Source organism: Botryllus schlosseri, chromosome 6 (genome assembly GCF_051294905.1).
Source record: "Botryllus schlosseri isolate E-star chromosome 6, Bs_hap1, whole genome shotgun sequence".
In the NCBI taxonomy this organism is placed as follows: Eukaryota; Metazoa; Chordata; class Ascidiacea; order Stolidobranchia; family Styelidae; genus Botryllus; species Botryllus schlosseri.
This window is the reverse complement of record NC_137241.1, coordinates 16,608,271-16,625,201: the sequence shown is the minus strand read 5'-3', so window position 1 is coordinate 16,625,201 and position 16,931 is coordinate 16,608,271. Positions and strand designations below refer to the sequence as shown.

The 16,931-nt window shown below is 41.2% G+C and overlaps 1 protein-coding gene across 1 annotated transcript; it reads left to right on the top strand.

The window, feature by feature from the left end:
* The first annotated feature begins 429 nt into the window (after window positions 1-429).
* Window positions 430-16,552, top strand: LOC145441222 (BTB/POZ domain-containing protein 7-like). The gene is made up of 16 exons (XM_080319042.1): window positions 430-1,152; window positions 1,222-1,351; window positions 3,382-3,600; window positions 5,059-5,348; window positions 5,657-5,795; window positions 5,855-5,940; window positions 7,220-7,436; window positions 7,498-7,614; window positions 7,862-7,991; window positions 10,089-10,222; window positions 10,291-10,441; window positions 11,846-12,006; window positions 12,349-12,507; window positions 13,458-13,728; window positions 14,281-14,488; window positions 14,984-16,552. Exons 1-16 carry the CDS (start codon window positions 1,061-1,063, stop codon window positions 15,987-15,989), a joined length of 3,510 nt encoding a protein of 1,169 aa, XP_080175168.1. The 5' UTR covers window positions 430-1,060; the 3' UTR covers window positions 15,990-16,552.
* The last annotated feature ends 379 nt before the right edge of the window (window positions 16,553-16,931 follow it).

The window sequence follows — 16,931 nt, the reverse complement described above, 5'->3', positions numbered from 1 at the left end:
TTGATATGTGAGCAATAACAATCGTTGGGATATATTTTTCATCGGAACAAGTCACACACAATATACAATGCGATAAGACCCAATGTCATGAACAGATGTCATGAATGTCATGAACCAATGTCATGAACAGATACGAGGATGTCGAACGTCGCACGTCCGCCCCTCGCCAAGTCAATTCAACAATGAGCCGACCACGCAATCGTGATCACGTGATCTGATCACTCTGTGATCTACGCATGCCCTGACCTCCTTACAAGATCGACAAATCAGCTGTTGATAATAACAATATTAGTTTAATAATTCATATTAAATACTTGTTAATACACTTAATTTCAAAATTTCCCGAGGGCGGAATTCACCGAGGGCCGAGTTCATCGAGGGACGGGTTCACCGAGGGACGGGTTCACCGAGGGACGGGTTCACTGGCAACCCTTTGATCGGTTTGCAATTGTACATAGGCTACTGGTCTTGTGATTAATGGTTTAGCCTTGTGATTAATGTTGGGGCCCAGGTCCTAGCCACTATAGGCTAATAACAATGTTTTCATTGTCTTGCAATATCATTCTTTGAATATTAGTTACCGATCTCTTTTATATATATATATATTTGCACAGATGTCTTTTCAATTTCATCATGATGTCAGTTTTGATTGATTGGTAAACCTGGTATACCTGACCATTTCGTTTTGACTCCCTTGTTTATTGTATTGTAATCTTATGATGACCTCTAGACTGATAAATAATTGTAGATAAACGGAAATTCATTATATTCAATTTTCCGCAAAGATTTGTTGATTTTTTGGACTCAGAGCCTCAATAACTCTCTTTTTTTGGATGTTGTGTTGGGCTGTTACGGCACACCTTTATTTAACTGAAGTAGCGGGTATGTCAGTCTTGTGAACAAAACTATATAGACAGTATATATTCAAATGCTATTGTGAGGCACTGTACTGTACCGAATCTTTGTGTCATTTCATTATTGATATAAGTTCTGATTTTTTTAATGCACAATATTTCTCTATTCATAGCACGTATGCGGAAGTAATCTGATAAAGTGAATAATGGCTGATGATATTGCCGAGAAAAGGCACCGTAGCAAGAAGAAAAAGTCAAGCCTTTTAACTTGGAAAAAGAAATTCAACATAAAAAAGAGGTATCACCACTGTTACCGTTACGATAATTTACATTGGAACTGTGAGGTATATTATTTTGATGTTCCTAGATTTTCCAACAAGCTTCCACTTCATAGAAGACATATTCGGAGTTTGATGTCGGGATGGTCTTTGAATGAAATTAAATCAGTCTTAATGCAGTATGAAATATCATCCATGCTAAGAGAACTATCAATTATGGTAAGTTCAGCGAATATTTCAAGGATGTTGAAATATCCCCTCTTTCCTTGTATGATGTTCAAATGTAATCTCGTGTCATGCTCAGATACTGGTATTGAATGGATTTGTGTTATGCTAGCTCTGATTATTATTATTAGTACATATCGCGATGGCGATGACATATAGAATAGGGTTACCATATTTCTGCAACCCAAATTCCGGACACTCCTTAGCGCCCACTAGTGGATTTCAAAATGGGTTATGACGTCACACTGGCAAAGCTTTGCTCATAGACAAGAGGTGGTCACGATCCGGTTCAGAAGTATGTGGCTGTGTGTTGTGTAACCGGGGCCTAAAGCATATGTATTCAGCCCCTTCCCGCCCAAATAAACAATGATTTTGAGCCCACACTACAGGGTAATCGATGCAACTTCTGGGGGAGGGCGTGCTTGCTATGTGAATCTGGTTCCTATAGGCATCTGGTCGTCAAATTATTTGAATGAATTCTGTCAATAATATTGGTTATTCCATATATTACTATGTAGATACTACTCCCCGCCCACATTATCAGAGTTAGCGGTAGAGCATGGCGGAGGATGATGAGTTCGAAAATACATGGAGCGTAATTGCACAGCGTTAAGTCATGTTCATGTCCTACTGACAAGATTGTTTATCAGCCTTATGCCGGTGCGCACCATGGAGCTTTAGAAACACCCCACATCCAGTGGTTTCTAACCTTTATGGTCGCGACTTCGTCTCCAATTTGAAATGTTCCGTGGCCCTGATCAAAATTTGACGAGCTGATTACTAAAAGAAGTCAACACCTTTGCCCAGACTTACTCACGGGCTATTTTGGAAGCTGATTACGTTCAACATATTCGCAAACCTCAGAATAAAGGCAAACGACCCCCCTCCGTCTGGAACCAATATCTTTGAATAAAGCATTTAAACGGCCTTAACGATCTCTTGAAATATACCGTTCTCCTATAATTACGATCACAATTAGGCTTATTAGAGTAAATGAAGGTTGTTTTTAATTATATTTTAGTGTAGTTTTTGCGAGGGTGGCGGTGTCCGTATTAAAACCAATAAAAGTGATAGTAAATCGCACGCAGCGCGAAGAAAAATATCGTGCATCACCATAAATATTCCCTAAAATATTGTTTTTATGCTGATTTACGAAAAAATTATGAGCCTACGTCAAGTTTTCAAAATTCCGGACATTTGGCATATTTTAGAAATTCCTCCCGGACGCTGGTTTGAACAGTGAAATTCCGGACATGTCCGGGAAATTCCGGACGTATGGCAACCCTAATATAGAAGCACTAACAATTTGAGCTTGTGTTTTCATTAATGACAATAAATAGAGATTTCAATCTAGTCCGATTATTATTTTTGCTGCTTTAATTTATCCAATTTTTCTTATAGTATTTTTCCTATTTATAGAAGACAACACATACTATAGTTATTTTATTAGTTACCGGTATAGTATCTGGTAGATCACTTTTGTGGTTGCAAAGTAAGGAAGGTTAATTTGGTTTTATTACACCCTTTATGTAGTTGAAGAGTGAGTGGCTATAAATTTTACTTGTATCTGTCCCTGTCACTGAAACTACTCCGACAGCTCAAGTAAATCCAAGGCATCCGTCAACCATTGTACTTCAATTTGATGATGGAAATGAGTTGTTTGAAAAGTAATGGAACTGCCTTGAAAATAGTTTGCGAATATAAGATCATCATAAATTTCATTTTTGAGTTTCAAAATTGCAAAACCAACCTGAATAATGAATGGCAAGGTATTGAGCATCATTAGGCTAGTACTATGACGTAACATATTTAATTTGCAATCCTAGATTTGATGATTCATGTTACTAAAACGTGTTGCCAAAGCATCCTCCAGCTCCAATTTTGAACAGAAACCCAAAATGAACTGCTCAATGATCACTTGAGTGCTTGATGCAATCTTCCTTATCTTCAAGATTCAATAATAATACTGTTTATAAATATTAAGTTAGTTGTTTGGAATGCTTCATTGAAAATCTATGTTTCAGGCTGACAAATCGAGACCACCAGCCCCTACTCTGAAACAAGATCTGCTTTCCATGTACAAATCATCTGCCTGTTGCGATATGGTGATAACATGTTGTGAAAAAGTTGAAAGCCAATGCATGTTGCTGCACAATGCAGGCACGTCCCACAAGGAATTTAAAGTTCATAGAGCTCTGGTAGCTGCTCGATGGCCTTACCTACATGAAGTAATCAAAGGACAGGTGAGTGAATTAGTTTCTTCATTATCAGGAAGAGAATGGTTCAAATTGATCAAAATAAATTCGAACGGTTAGGCCCTATCCATCATGATTTACATGCGATCGATTACTCATCCATCTGCTTGCGGTAACGTTAAATTTCAAATTCATGCTCATTGTGGACAATTACAGATATGTTAATGACAGACAGACAGTAGATTGAGATGAATTAGGTTTCAAGATAACGTAGAATCTCGTTCTTGTTTGATTACTGTGTTTTCAGTGTAATTTGCAGCATGAGATTACATGAGTTTGTAGTGATTGACAAGTATCTGCTTGTATAGATAACACAAGTCAACAAAACGAAAAAAAATTTTGGTAGAATAACTTAGAGCCGTTTCTGCGGTTTTAAATGTTGCTGATTACAAATATCACATTAGTTTTGCCAGATTGGCTCTTGTTCAGAAGATATTTATACCCCCAAAAAAGCCCAAAATGACTGCATTTACCCTTGCATATTTCACTTGATAGGAAGAAAATAGTTTTTTTTTAAATAATTTTATACTGCTCATAAATAGATAACTAACTATAAAGAACCCTCATGTCGTTCTCAGTCATTCTATCAATATTAAAATGACCTGGTGCGAAATTATGTTTGTCAAAGAAGCAGTTTGTCAAACCTAAAAATTGTACTTTTGCACAACGAAAATGCATATTCTGCTGTATCAATTGGTCATCCTACCAAGATTAAAAAGGAGTATAAAGGTATAAAATTTGCCCTTGAAAAGCTTAACTACAATACTCATACTCGTCTCATTTTTTAAACTTGTAAATGGATAATTTTCCGCTGAGTCAACAAAATGGGTATACCTAAAACCTGTAGTATCCTTATCAAACGAGGAGCTTAAATCTGGTATCTTTGTCTGCCTAAAAATATGTGTCGACCAGTGGAGTGTAATCTTTTCATTTGAACTTATTGTTTAATACTCGAGAACAACATCTTTATCAAGTTGGAGGGGTAACGCAGATTTTATGATTGATTTTACATTAGATCGGGATATACTTGGAACCAAAGTTTGAGGTTTGATGTCAAAAGAGAAGTTTTATCATGTTGAGTACATTTAAGTGAATCACGGCGATAGGTGCTCAAAAATAGCAATACCAATTTCAATTATCTCGTCTGTATCAGAATATTTTAAAGCTTTATGATGATTACTAGTAAATTAATGTACTGTAGTGGCTCGATTACGAATTTAGTATCAGCCTTTAGTCTTCTTGAGCATGCTCAGTTACTACCTTTATCCTTAGCGAAAACACCGTACTGTCCCATGAATTCACTGCGAATAGGCGCTAATTACTTCTCTGTCCTTGTCTTTGGAGTTATCGGCCATCATCTTTGTCCTTTGAGGTATTGATTGATTGAAAAGATTGCATTTGATTGTGCCATCTCTATGGGCATTAATGCGGTTACTATAAATTTAGACTGGAAATTCTGGCACCATCTCCTATCTTGCCACTGGAACTCCCTCATCTCCTAAGTCTTCAGCCGAAAGAATTTCCTGCGGATCGCAAGTAGATCTGAACCTCATGACATGGAACATACTCATCAATGGGCTATCTGCGCGAACGCTAAGCGAGATTCTGACGGAAATATACGACGGGTCGGCCCACGAGGCGTCGCTGCAGACCAGTCCGCGAAAGCTTTTACCGCTGCCCACGACAGACGACAGCTTGCACATTAGAAACTCGAGACGAACTAAGCAGCATTTTCGGTGAGTTTTCTCTACTTTTTTGTTATAATCTTGCAACTTTTGACTTTCCCCTGTGTATGTCTAATGGACATACTTGGGTTGTTGGTTGGGAGGTAATTTTAGAATTTGGTATTGAAATCGGTAATCTGTTACATCTCATGATAAGGCTGCACCGCCAAGTGTATATTGATATATGCTTAAACTGCCATGAAATAACATTGTGTCATATTAGAATATCTGGGAAAGGGAATATTCAAACAGTCGTCTGTGTTGTACTGTTCATAGTATGGTAACGGTTAATATATGTTACATTCTTACATATTGTGTAGGTATACTATTTTTGAATGCGAACAAGCACCCGTGCCGAGAAGACGTAGCGGAATTCGACGGAAGCATAAGCATCGGTTTTCCATGGATGAGCGGATTTTGTCAAACCGTCATACTTCTTCATCATCAAGCACTCACAGGGTGTGTAGGACGTGTAGATATATGTCTCCATGTCGGCATGTGACGATGTTTGTTTTCAGGGTAAATCGATTGATCCCGATTTGAATTCTGGGTTATTGTGCCAAAATGAGTTCACGCACTTGAGTTTTGAGAGTCCTCATTCAAAGTAAGTGATCCGATTTTTAAAGTCTATTTTATTTTGACCAGACATTGTATCATCCCTGCCTTTCTTTACTCCTGATATGCTCTTTGACAGGGGATATAGTCGTCTGCCGAGTCTCTTGTTATATGTGTCATTCGTTTATTGGTCAACCAGGTTTTTTTGTGTATTGTCTGCTATTGGAAACAAATACTATAATGAATCAGGATCGGAAGTTTAGCACGTTATCTGTTCTAGGTTCTAGCGTAAGGATTTCGTGACAAAGAATATTTTGCAATCACAGTAACCTTTGCAGCAGGCACGGTATGGTAGGCTATGGTATGGATCATGAAATTTCCGCATTCCATACTTGACTTTTCCGATACCATGCCAACATTCTTCCATGCCAAGTTTGATACACTTTCTTAGGCTATATTTCCGAGATGATAAATATTATGCCTATTTTGGTTTGTGGAAGGCCTCCGGTGGTAATCTTTCAGACGTATATATGTGGGGCCGCCTCACGAATATAAGTGTCTTGCTGTTCAGATACTAGCACAGTTAACATCGATGTGCGATCATGTACTGCAGTCAGTCCTTCGCACACAGCAAATGTTTCTGTAGTATGTATATCGATCACGGTTTCGTAAGCCGTGAGCTAGCTATAATAAATAGATTCAAACCAACGTCCTTCAGCAGCATATTCATCTCGATAACGACAAAATTACCCGTACATTAAAATTTACTTTCCATATTTGCACATTTCCATATTCCGTACCATACCATGTTATGCCCTGGTAACAGAGGTGTCTACATTATGGTTCGCAAGTCAATTTTTGATGGTCCGTATCTACTTCTGAAAATGACATTGAATGTGACCCTCGCAGTAGTTAAATTTGTGTCGGTCTTCTCAATTTCTATACCAAATTGAGTCAGTCGCGGAAAGGGAATTGAGTAAAATTAAACATACGGTCTTGAGTCACCAGGAATACCAAGATTAGTAAGACTATCGTCCGTAAGAACTTTCCGGTGATTTTATGATCCACAACAAAATTGATGAAAGTGCGTGTTGCTTGTATGCGATTCCGATCAATTTTTGAAAATGTAACCCTCGCTTATTTGTACTGGAAATACATACAACGATAATATGTCAATTCTCGCCGGTAGTGTGCGGCCCGCACATTTTCTCAGCTCGTTGTTCTGTGGCCCCTGTCAAAAAAAAAACTTTGCATACTCCTGCTGCTGAACATGATAGCAATATCTCCAAACCTTGACATTTTTACGATGATGCGTTCGTGATCGGCAGGGCCCCCGGAAAAATTTCCATACCAGCCTCGTTGCACGATGATATGATGCGAATGTATCGGGACGCGAAGTCCGGTTCGGGTGACTTGAGACTCGTCATTAGCAACGACTCTCGGCATTGGACGGCCATGTATGACCAGAAAGAAGACGTGCTTCATTGTCATAAATTCGTGCTGGCCGCTCGGTCGCCATACTTCAAGAAACTGATAGAAAAACAGGTATTGTGATTATTGATCTAGTTTTTGGTAGTTGTATTAAAATTTCTGATTTGTTGATAAGGTGGCAACGGCTTCTGATGCCGACATTCGAAACGCCGTCCAAACTTTGGAAATCGATAGCAACGTCATACCTGCAAAGTGGATGTCTGCTATTCTGTACACTATGTATACCGACAAAGTATGTGATCACGTTAGGTATCGCTTACTTCATCGATTGATTTCAAATCAGAGCTCGCATATATTCTGAAATGCCTAACCTGGATGAACTTGTTTGTTGAGCGAATATAGGTCGCTGCTATAATGTCAGCTTGTTTACAGCTGCGTCTCATAATTTCCATTGAATTGATGTCAGGCGTATTGATTTGCAGTGGTGTTGGTTAATCCCTGGGGCAAATATGTGATATCTGTGTCGCCGTTTTGTTAAGATCTATTTTTTCAACTTGACGGAGAGAATCGTGCAAGGCGTGCCGATTAATAACCACCTTTTCAATACCGAAGACGCAATCGCTTTGCACCACATCGGAGAGTTCATCGAATTTCCGACGTTAATCTATGGTAGGTTGTAATGTGGTTATCAACCTGGTTTAAGCGGTTATGCTGCAACTGTGGTTTTCTCTCTTGTATTTTCGGTTGAAAGCCATCTAGAAAGCTATTCAGATTATATGCCATTCCATGCTTGTGACTCTGGTTTTGATGGGCGGCCTTGAGGTTTTTGTATGACACAAGTGTTTCGGGGTTGGTGTGAATATGAATCTTGCTAAATTCGTATTTTCTTACATGGCTTCATCGTTATTGATTGCGTTTCTTTATAAACAACTTCCTCATGAATAAGGTGCGATGTTATGATCTTGCGTCATGGCGTGACATTTATTTTTGTTTTGCGATTATTGATAGTTTGTTGAAGTCATTTGTCTATAATGCCGGTTTGAACTCGGCCGTGCATAACAATGGATTTGACTTGCGGAATGTTGCGACTCTAATCTTAATCATGGCGTAATTTTATTCGAACCGGCTGCTTTTAGCAGCGTTAAGTCCAAAATGGGTATCAGTAGCAGGAAATTGGTTTTTATCGACTGTTTTTATTGATTTTGTATCAACGACGCCCAGTCATCCATCTCGTATTCTCGAGGAATTGATTGCTGTTTGTACTTGTTCTTAATGTATTCCTGGTGATCTTACATACGGATGGCCGCTGATGCATTCGTTGGAATACCGTGACATTCGCTTACTCAATCAAAGCAAATCCCTATAGGCAGCGGCAGGACTCATTTTTTGTCAGCCATTACTATCACAAAGGGCATATTTTTAGTCTACTTCTGTTCAAAAAGTCATTGACGGTAACTGGTAATGCTAACCAGTTTGCGGATTGTTAAATTGTTCTATAGAACCCTGGTGAACCGCTTGCATCCCATCACTGGCTACAAGCTTACGTTGAAGTTCTTTTCGGATGCCGTCTGATCACTGCGTTTATACTGAACAGAGTTAACTCAACAGTCAACACTGCCTTCACTACATGCATGCTCTGCCAGCCCTTGTGTTCCCAAGTTCATGTGATTGAATACTGTTTATCGGTTTGTGACATTACGCGGAAATATTTTGATACAATCTGTAATACCATCTCCCGCAATTACCTGCTATCTAAACCGTGCTCATTGAGAAGTCGTTCAGGGTACAGAACTGTAGAACTACAGTAATTGATTACTTCATATTGTTAATTTATTCATCAAAAGCTTCTCGATTGACTCACATCGGTTTGCGAACGTCATTAAGGGGCACTGCACTCTGAAAATCATGTTGTCTCAAATTTAAGGGCAAAACGAATAAAAAAATTTGGCGCAACCATTTTTTTCAGAACGCCACCGTAATGGAGCTGCAATTTATAGAAATTTCCACAGCAACTTTTACGCTCCAGCAGTCACGCAGAGATCGAGCCGTATATAGTTGTCAGCCGGTGTTATGAAGGAAATATGTCGTAGACGTCAAGATGGTTTAGATACCGTGTTCAACGGAAGATGTCCAGTCAGGAGTTTCATGTCAAAATCGGACCTAGTGTATTCTATTTCTTTAGGACAGAAACAGATCATGTCTAACGATTTTTTATACATAAGAATAGGACATGATCTATTTCTGTCCTAAAGAAATAGAATACGCTAGGCCCGATATTGACATGAATCCCCTGACTGGACATCTAACATTGAAAGCAGTATCTAAACCACCTTGGCGTGTACGACATATTTCCTTCATAACATCAGCTGACAACTAAATAAAGTTTGATCTGTGCGTGACTGCTGGAGCGTAAAGGTTGCTGTGGAAATTTCTATAAATTGCAGCTCCATTACGGTGGTGGTCTGAAGAAAATAGCTGCAGCCAAATTTTTTTTTTCGTTTTGCCCTTCAATTTGAGACCACATCATTTTTAGAGTGCAGTGCCCCTTAAATATGGTGAATCAAATTCGAAATTTAGGAAATATGTGGACTCACCGTATTACTGACAATCACCACTGATGAGAGTCATTCGAAAAGCTTCTAGTGAAGAAATTAACAATTTACGTAACAGATTGTTTCGTGTTGTAAAAAAGTGCCCCGACTTTTATTGTAATTTTATTGTGTGAGCCTATATCAGATTCTTTATCACGTGTTTCCGCTTTCTCAGGGTGCGAGGAACTCATAGTAAGTAACTTGAACGAAAGAAACCTGCTGCGAGTCCTGCGATGGTCGAGTTTGCCGCACGGCTCCGATTGGGTGCGGCGACAAGTTAACAACTTCATTCGCGACCGATTTGCCGAGGTGGTTTCCGAGCTTGCGTTCAAAGCGATGTTTGCGTCGGAAGTGGAACATTATTCCTTTTTTGGCAGCTGCTCGGCACCGACGTGCTGCTGAAATTGACAGCGTCACAAATCATCGAAGTATTGCGGTCGGATTTCGTCAACGCTTCCGAGTTGGACATTCTGAAATGCGCTCTGAAATGGGGGGAGCAAGAGTTAAGAAGGAGGATTGGCGACAGTGGTGGGTGGACTTATCATACTCATATTTTTTTCCCTGGTAAAAATGAAAGATGAATTCGCACATCGCACAAGGTATCGGCATCGTATTCATGCTGATAAATCTGTCCCAATAACGATGACACATGCAAACTTTGATTTGCATCTCTGCCGTTATCACGTTACAGCTTGTACATTACATGGATTTGCGAGTGTCCAACGCCAAAGATCATTTACGCTGGTTGACCAAATATCTTACAATTTTATATCTCAGAATGCACGAAGTCGGACGCTTGCCTATTACCTAATTAGAGAAATGAAGCAATTCTATTTTAAATTTATGGTCTACTTTAGGTACCGTACGTCATAATGTTGTAAACTGTGTAATAGTACTCTTCAACTCTTTTAAGACCAGTTATGTGTGCAAACTAAAAAGACTCTTCGAACGAAATTCGTTAAATTTCGATATAATCTAGCAAATATCGAAGTATTTTTTCATTCAAAAGAACCCGAACAAACGAAATCAAGTTGGTTGGTCGATTCAATAAAATCACTGTAATGCGTGAAATATGAAAAAATCAGCAGCAAATTCCACGTCGAGTTGAAGCTTCAAACATATGCTGTTGAATTCCGTGCGTTTGTTGTAACTACATTTTGCGTTGATTTGCTTTTTGAAGGCTCACCGTTCCGTAAAATTTGTTTTGAAATTTTAAATATACACAAAGTAAGAAGGTAAACAACCGCTGGTCTAATGCACTTGCAGACGAACTTGAACTTTTGTCGACTGCCATTTTTCCGCCACACCGGCCACACGTATTTTATTACCGTGCGTTATTGCCAAAGGGCAATAATTATGTCGAGGATCCACTCTTCTCTGTCATCGATAGATCGTGCATTTTGATATTGTCTATAATGACACGATGCGCGATGATCGATAACAAACAGATACATACCGTTGGGTCAAGACCCATGTAAGGCTGGCTAGAGGATTTAGAAAAAGTTCTTAGTGCTTTTGGCTACTGGTTCATGTTTGACTCATGTCCGATCGTTATTGAAAATGGTCAGTAACGAAGCACTTCTACTTTTTCAGAGTACTCGGTTAGAATTGCTTACTTGCGCTACTTAACTCGTTATGATTTGTGTCTTAGGCCTGAAATACTTGGCATTATTATTGGAAATTGCTACCTCAAGTACCAACGATGACTAGTTTCAGCACCTCTGCTCACTACGCTGCCTAGTCCCGTGTCTGGCCACAAAAATCGGGTGTTCCGTTGAAATTTTCGCGGCTCAGAGATTTATAGATATCGCTGACAGACTCGCATGGTTTGAAAATAGTCAGCGTTTAAAAAGCTGCCTAGTCGATTCTTGGGCTGGCACTATATCTACCGATTTGTGATACTGTTTTTGACGGCTGTTCTCCCGTTAACAGAACCCAATCTTCTATCGCATACCGATGACGGCACTGGCCGCAGCAAGACGGCTTTGACCAGCCGAGAATCGCTGCACTCGCGAATCGAAGATCTCCACGAATGCACGGCGCCTGTGCTGGCCTGCGTTAGGACGCAGCATCTTTTGCCTGCAGATCACGAGGTATGATCGTATACTTTTTTTCTGAGTTACGCAAGACAATAACTTCAGTAGCGCATGTCCATAAGTCGGTGAATCCAATTCGAAATGTAGGAAGTATTCTGTCTGTGTAACGTAATAATAACAAAAGCGAACAACTACCGCTGGTATCAAGTAGACAGGGGAGGTGCGGTAGTAATGATACATAACAAACGTTAACAAGTACGCGTTTGATTGTAAATACCCAAAGAAAGAAAAAACAGGGAACAATGTTGAAGTGCTCCAAGGGTGTAACATTTGGTAAAAGGATTATCAACATGAAGTTATTGTTTCGTGTAATTTTTTGTGACTTGTTTCCGTGTTCAGGTGTTTGTGAACGCGGTGAAGCGTCGCGTCATCAGCAGACCGCCGACCGACTTGCTGGAGAACGTTTCCGACAAGGACAACGGGTCGAGGCAGTGGCTGAAAACGAGGGCCGATTTCGTGCCCCCGCGATTGTTCCGGCCTTACGCGGAGGAAGCAAAAGTCAGTTTGTAATAATAAAATTATTCTGTGCGTTAGATCGGTGCTTTTCAAGCGGGTGTATCTTGCACACCAGGGTGTACCAGATGGCGCATAACAACAGGCCGGTGAACTCGCCCCATATGACAACTGGTAATGAGGCCGTGTGATAACTACTGGGCGAGTGCGATGACCTTTTTTTTAGTTATCACATTCCCACTTTCGATAATTGGGATAAATGTTGAACACTATCCCTGGACTGGGGTTTGTAACTTTTGTGTAAAGTTTAAAAGTGTTTACTATGCCGATGAAGGTTGACAAGCACTTTGTTAGATAATAATATGTGGTGAAACAAATGGGTAGTTTCGACATGGGTTCAGACACTATCTAGTAGATTAGTAGATTCATGTCGAACACCCTGACAATTCGTACTATTTAAACTGGCGCTACTAAACTTGAATATTGCTCTCAAGACTACATTCATTGTAGTATAGTTTGTTAACTCGAAGACTTTTTGTGTGTCCCCTCGAGAGTATACTTTACTATAAGAAGCATATAACAGAAATATCTATATGTACATTTGATAGTAAACCATCTGAAATTTAGGCCAGCTGCAAGCGACCTTTTATGACCCTTGATCATATTTGGCAATTTGGCGAGTAATATGGTGGCTCGTGACCAGCGATACATTACTGGAGTTTGTATGTTGAATGGAAGAAAGAGTCTTAATTTTTGTTAGCATCATCAATGGATATGCAAAATGCATGGTGGTAGAGTTAGCATCGCAGTGCTAGGGCCTAGCCTGGAAGCCGTTTTTGCAGCTAAACATTTGGTTTGACCTGACCAGCGCTAAAACCCAAATTATGCCAGTTGAGAAACTGTATCGTCTACTGCTATGCTACCTTTTCGACGTTAGACCGGTTCACAGTTCGTAAAATTTCTTTTCGCTCAATTTCTCATCCGTTCATATGCAGACCATCTTGGACGAAAGGTATGCGCAGGAGAGCGACCGGGTCAACCTGCGGTCCATGCACAATCTCTCGCCGGACTCGCCATGGAATTCACTGGGCCGCCAGCCTGACCTGCCCTACCGTGGCGTCCCGGACACTCTGTACATGGTGGGACAGTCGAGGGCGCCTACTAGACGCCGGTACGGAAACCGGGACTTGCACCTAAACTTCATGCAGCAGCGTGCCGACACGCAGAAGACAGAACCGACCAAGTTTATGGGGAATTACCATCCTGGTGAGTTGAGGCTGTTCAGTTCAGTGTCGTGCTTTTTCTTGAGTGATCGTAAAATTTTTGTGATGGTAATTTTTTTATCGCAACAAACAATATATTGATACTGCCAAATTTATTCCGCTCTGAGCTTTTTTCCGGCAACAGAATAGCGGCTGCTTCAGTTTTGGAATGGTCGATCAAGAACCCTTAAATGAAAATAATGGCGACCGCAAACAACTATCGAAAATGATTTCATTAGTGTGGTGTGGTGTTGTAATTAGGTTATTTTTATAGTCGAATTCGTCTCTGTTATCTCATCTGTGCATTGTAGTATTTCGTTCGTGAGTCTTGTTATTGTTATTATTACATCAAACAACAAAATTCTTTCTGTATTTCAAATTTGGTTAACTGTATTTAGTGACAAGCCTGATGAGATAAATAATTCGGACAACATGATCATGGATATATGGAATCCTTGTGCCAAACCGTGACTGTAACGTGACTAGGCTTCCAAGCCGTGTTATCCAAACTTGATCTCAACTTAAATGCTCCAACGTAACCAAACTTTTCTTTCAGTACCTGACATATCAGTGGTCCGGGACCTGATCGGCAGAGAGCGGGAGATGCGAGCATGCCGACTCGTTAACCGCGTCCTTTCGTCGTGCGCCGATTGTCGACACAACAACGGCAGCGGGTTTGCCGTTGTGAGCTATGCCGGGCGGTCCAGCATACCGCAGACAGACGTCGGGCCGTCGCACGAAGACCTGGACGAAATGGAACACTGGTGCGTGTTTCTGGTGCCTTTCTGTCTCGTTAACGGCGGCCAGTAACTAGGGTTGATTAGATTTTGAAAAAGTTGAGATTTTGTCCGATGAAATTGAAGATTTATCCCTAAAAATCATTTTGGTAAGGTTTAAAAGCAATCACCTCATTGTTTTGCATTCTTCAAATGCATTTGAAGATTATCAAGTACACGAGATAATGGGGATTTTGAGTAATCTCAGAAACGAACTCTTCCTGATTTAATTACAAATGACTTCAATAACTTTCCATATAATGCTAACTACTTACATAGTCTACTTATACTCTATTTATGTTATTCAATTCCTAAAATCAGCTAACTAGCAACTATGCAAGGTAGTCACGGTCTCACTCATGGCGTCATTCCCAAAGTATTACGAATCAGGTTTTCTGGTATCTTGATGATGTATCTCAACAGTCAACAGTTTAAGAACCCTGCGATATCGGTACGCTCAAACCGCTCTAATCTTCTTTGCAGCAATCGCTGCACGGCGCTCAAGCTGGTCCGTCTCCAAGTCGTGCGCGAGCGCGGCCTGCCCGACTGCACGCTGGACGTGCTGCAACACCCGGAGACGTACTACACCCTCAGCGAGCTACGCGGCGTCACCGTCACAGACACGACCCGACACGATTGCAAAGACGATCGGCCCACGTCACCCGATTGCGATGCAACGCGGGAAAAGTATTCCGAACTCTACGCTGATGCCTCCGGTAAGAATCTGAGGCCTGGAATTCAACGAGGAGACAGCTGGTTCGGTGGAGCGGAACGGTCCACTATTGGTCTGGGGCAGGCTTTTACCCACGACGACTCGGCGTCTTCGACAGATTCATCATCGTCAGATGCGGACACTTCGATATTGCAAAGGCGTAAGAAACGGATTAAGTCCAGACGGGGCTCGTCTAGCGCCGCTTCCCACCAGTCCATACCCGACGTGGCCGCTTCCGCTGATTCGTCTTTACGGCGGTTACGCGTCACTTTAGACAGGCCCGCGTTAGACACTGACGTTTCCGAGTATGCAGCTTCGAAATGTCGCGTTGGTGGACACGGTCGAGGTTATCGCGACGATGAGACTTGCGAGTCTTTGAGTTTTGAGGAGAACACGAGCGAAAACGAGTTCGAATCAGCCGAGGCTGTGCGTTTGAAGCCACGCCGGCCCGGGCGTCCTGTTTCTGCCGATGTCTCCGAGCTTTTTGACTCGTTGCGATTTGCCGACGATGTCAGCGTCGGTGGTGCCTCCGAATCGAGAAAGTCTAGCTTTTCCGCGGTGCCTGAACTGGTGAGGGACGGCGCCGTCTCGTTGTCGCGTCGCGAGAAGCCGGATATCTACCCGCGCGACGACAGGGAGGCGGAATGCGGCCGGTATTTTTTGCAGACGCGCCGGCGCGCAAACGCGGAGGAATCGCGAGCCGTGGGAGGGAGGAGGCGTTTTCGCGCTAACTCACACGATGCGGACGCTTTTGATAACGACACCATTTTTTTATGAACGATCTAATCGGTGACGACAATTTTCTTCCGGATACATCCTTACCGCTACTTTTCGACGCTAGGGCTGGGTAATGTCGAGTACCTGAGTGGTTTGATTCTGAATGAACGATGTGGAAAGTTGCGCAACCACAAAGAATATAATTCCAGTACTACATCAGATGGAAGATTATTTTTCGACCATATCTATTAATCGATTGCACTTTGTGACAGATATTTAATTCCCACCAACATGCGTTACCTTTTAATACACGTTTATGCTGCGATACACCAATGTCGGTTTACAAGCTTCCAGCGTAAAAAATGGTATCGAAACTATAATTCTCGTTGATAAGTTATCTCTTAGTGATAAGAAGTGTATAGGTTCAGTACTCGAACAAATCATTTCTCTTAACTCGAATCGTTTTAATTAATACTAGGATCATTGACTCCAGCCCTGTTCGATGCTCGCTCCGTTTTGCCGTTTCTACCTGCCTGAACGTTTGCTTGAGTTTCCGGATGATTGCGCTTTTTTACATTTTTCATATTTGCTTAATCTCGTGCAAGATAATTCTATCCCATGAATTTGCGTTGAAGGTTGTGGCTGTGTAGCGAGGTAGCAGAGGTAGTCAATAACAAAGCACTTGTGCTTTATCAGAGTGCTCCAGTGGGATTAACATACTTTCATACTAGAGGGGTTGTGATCTCAGACGCATACTTCACGGTTTCAGATTCTTGAGCAGAACCTGGGCCTTGAATACTTTCTTCTATTTACTTGGAAGTCGCTACTTGTGTAAACCTGGCGCCTGGATCTGTAAATCAGTAATCGGTTTTTCAGTCCAGGGAGCGGTGAAGGTCTGCACGTACATTTTGGAATCCCTACATTATTAAGATTGCCTATTCAAGGAACCGTATGTGTAAGCTTGGTTGATTTGTAACCTGGAACATCAGAAATAGTCTGGTA

Excerpts from the sequence above, each read along its gene's own strand:
- LOC145441222 (XM_080319042.1), top strand. The coding sequence starts at position 1,061 with ATGGCTGATGATATTGCCGAGAAAAGGCACCGTAGCAAGAAGAAAAAG. Across the intron at positions 1,153-1,221 it reads AAATTCAACATAAAAAAGAG|ATTTTCCAACAAGCTTCCAC; the intron begins GTATCACCACTG and ends TGATGTTCCTAG. Across the intron at positions 12,508-13,457 it reads CTTACGCGGAGGAAGCAAAA|ACCATCTTGGACGAAAGGTA; the intron begins GTCAGTTTGTAA and ends GTTCATATGCAG.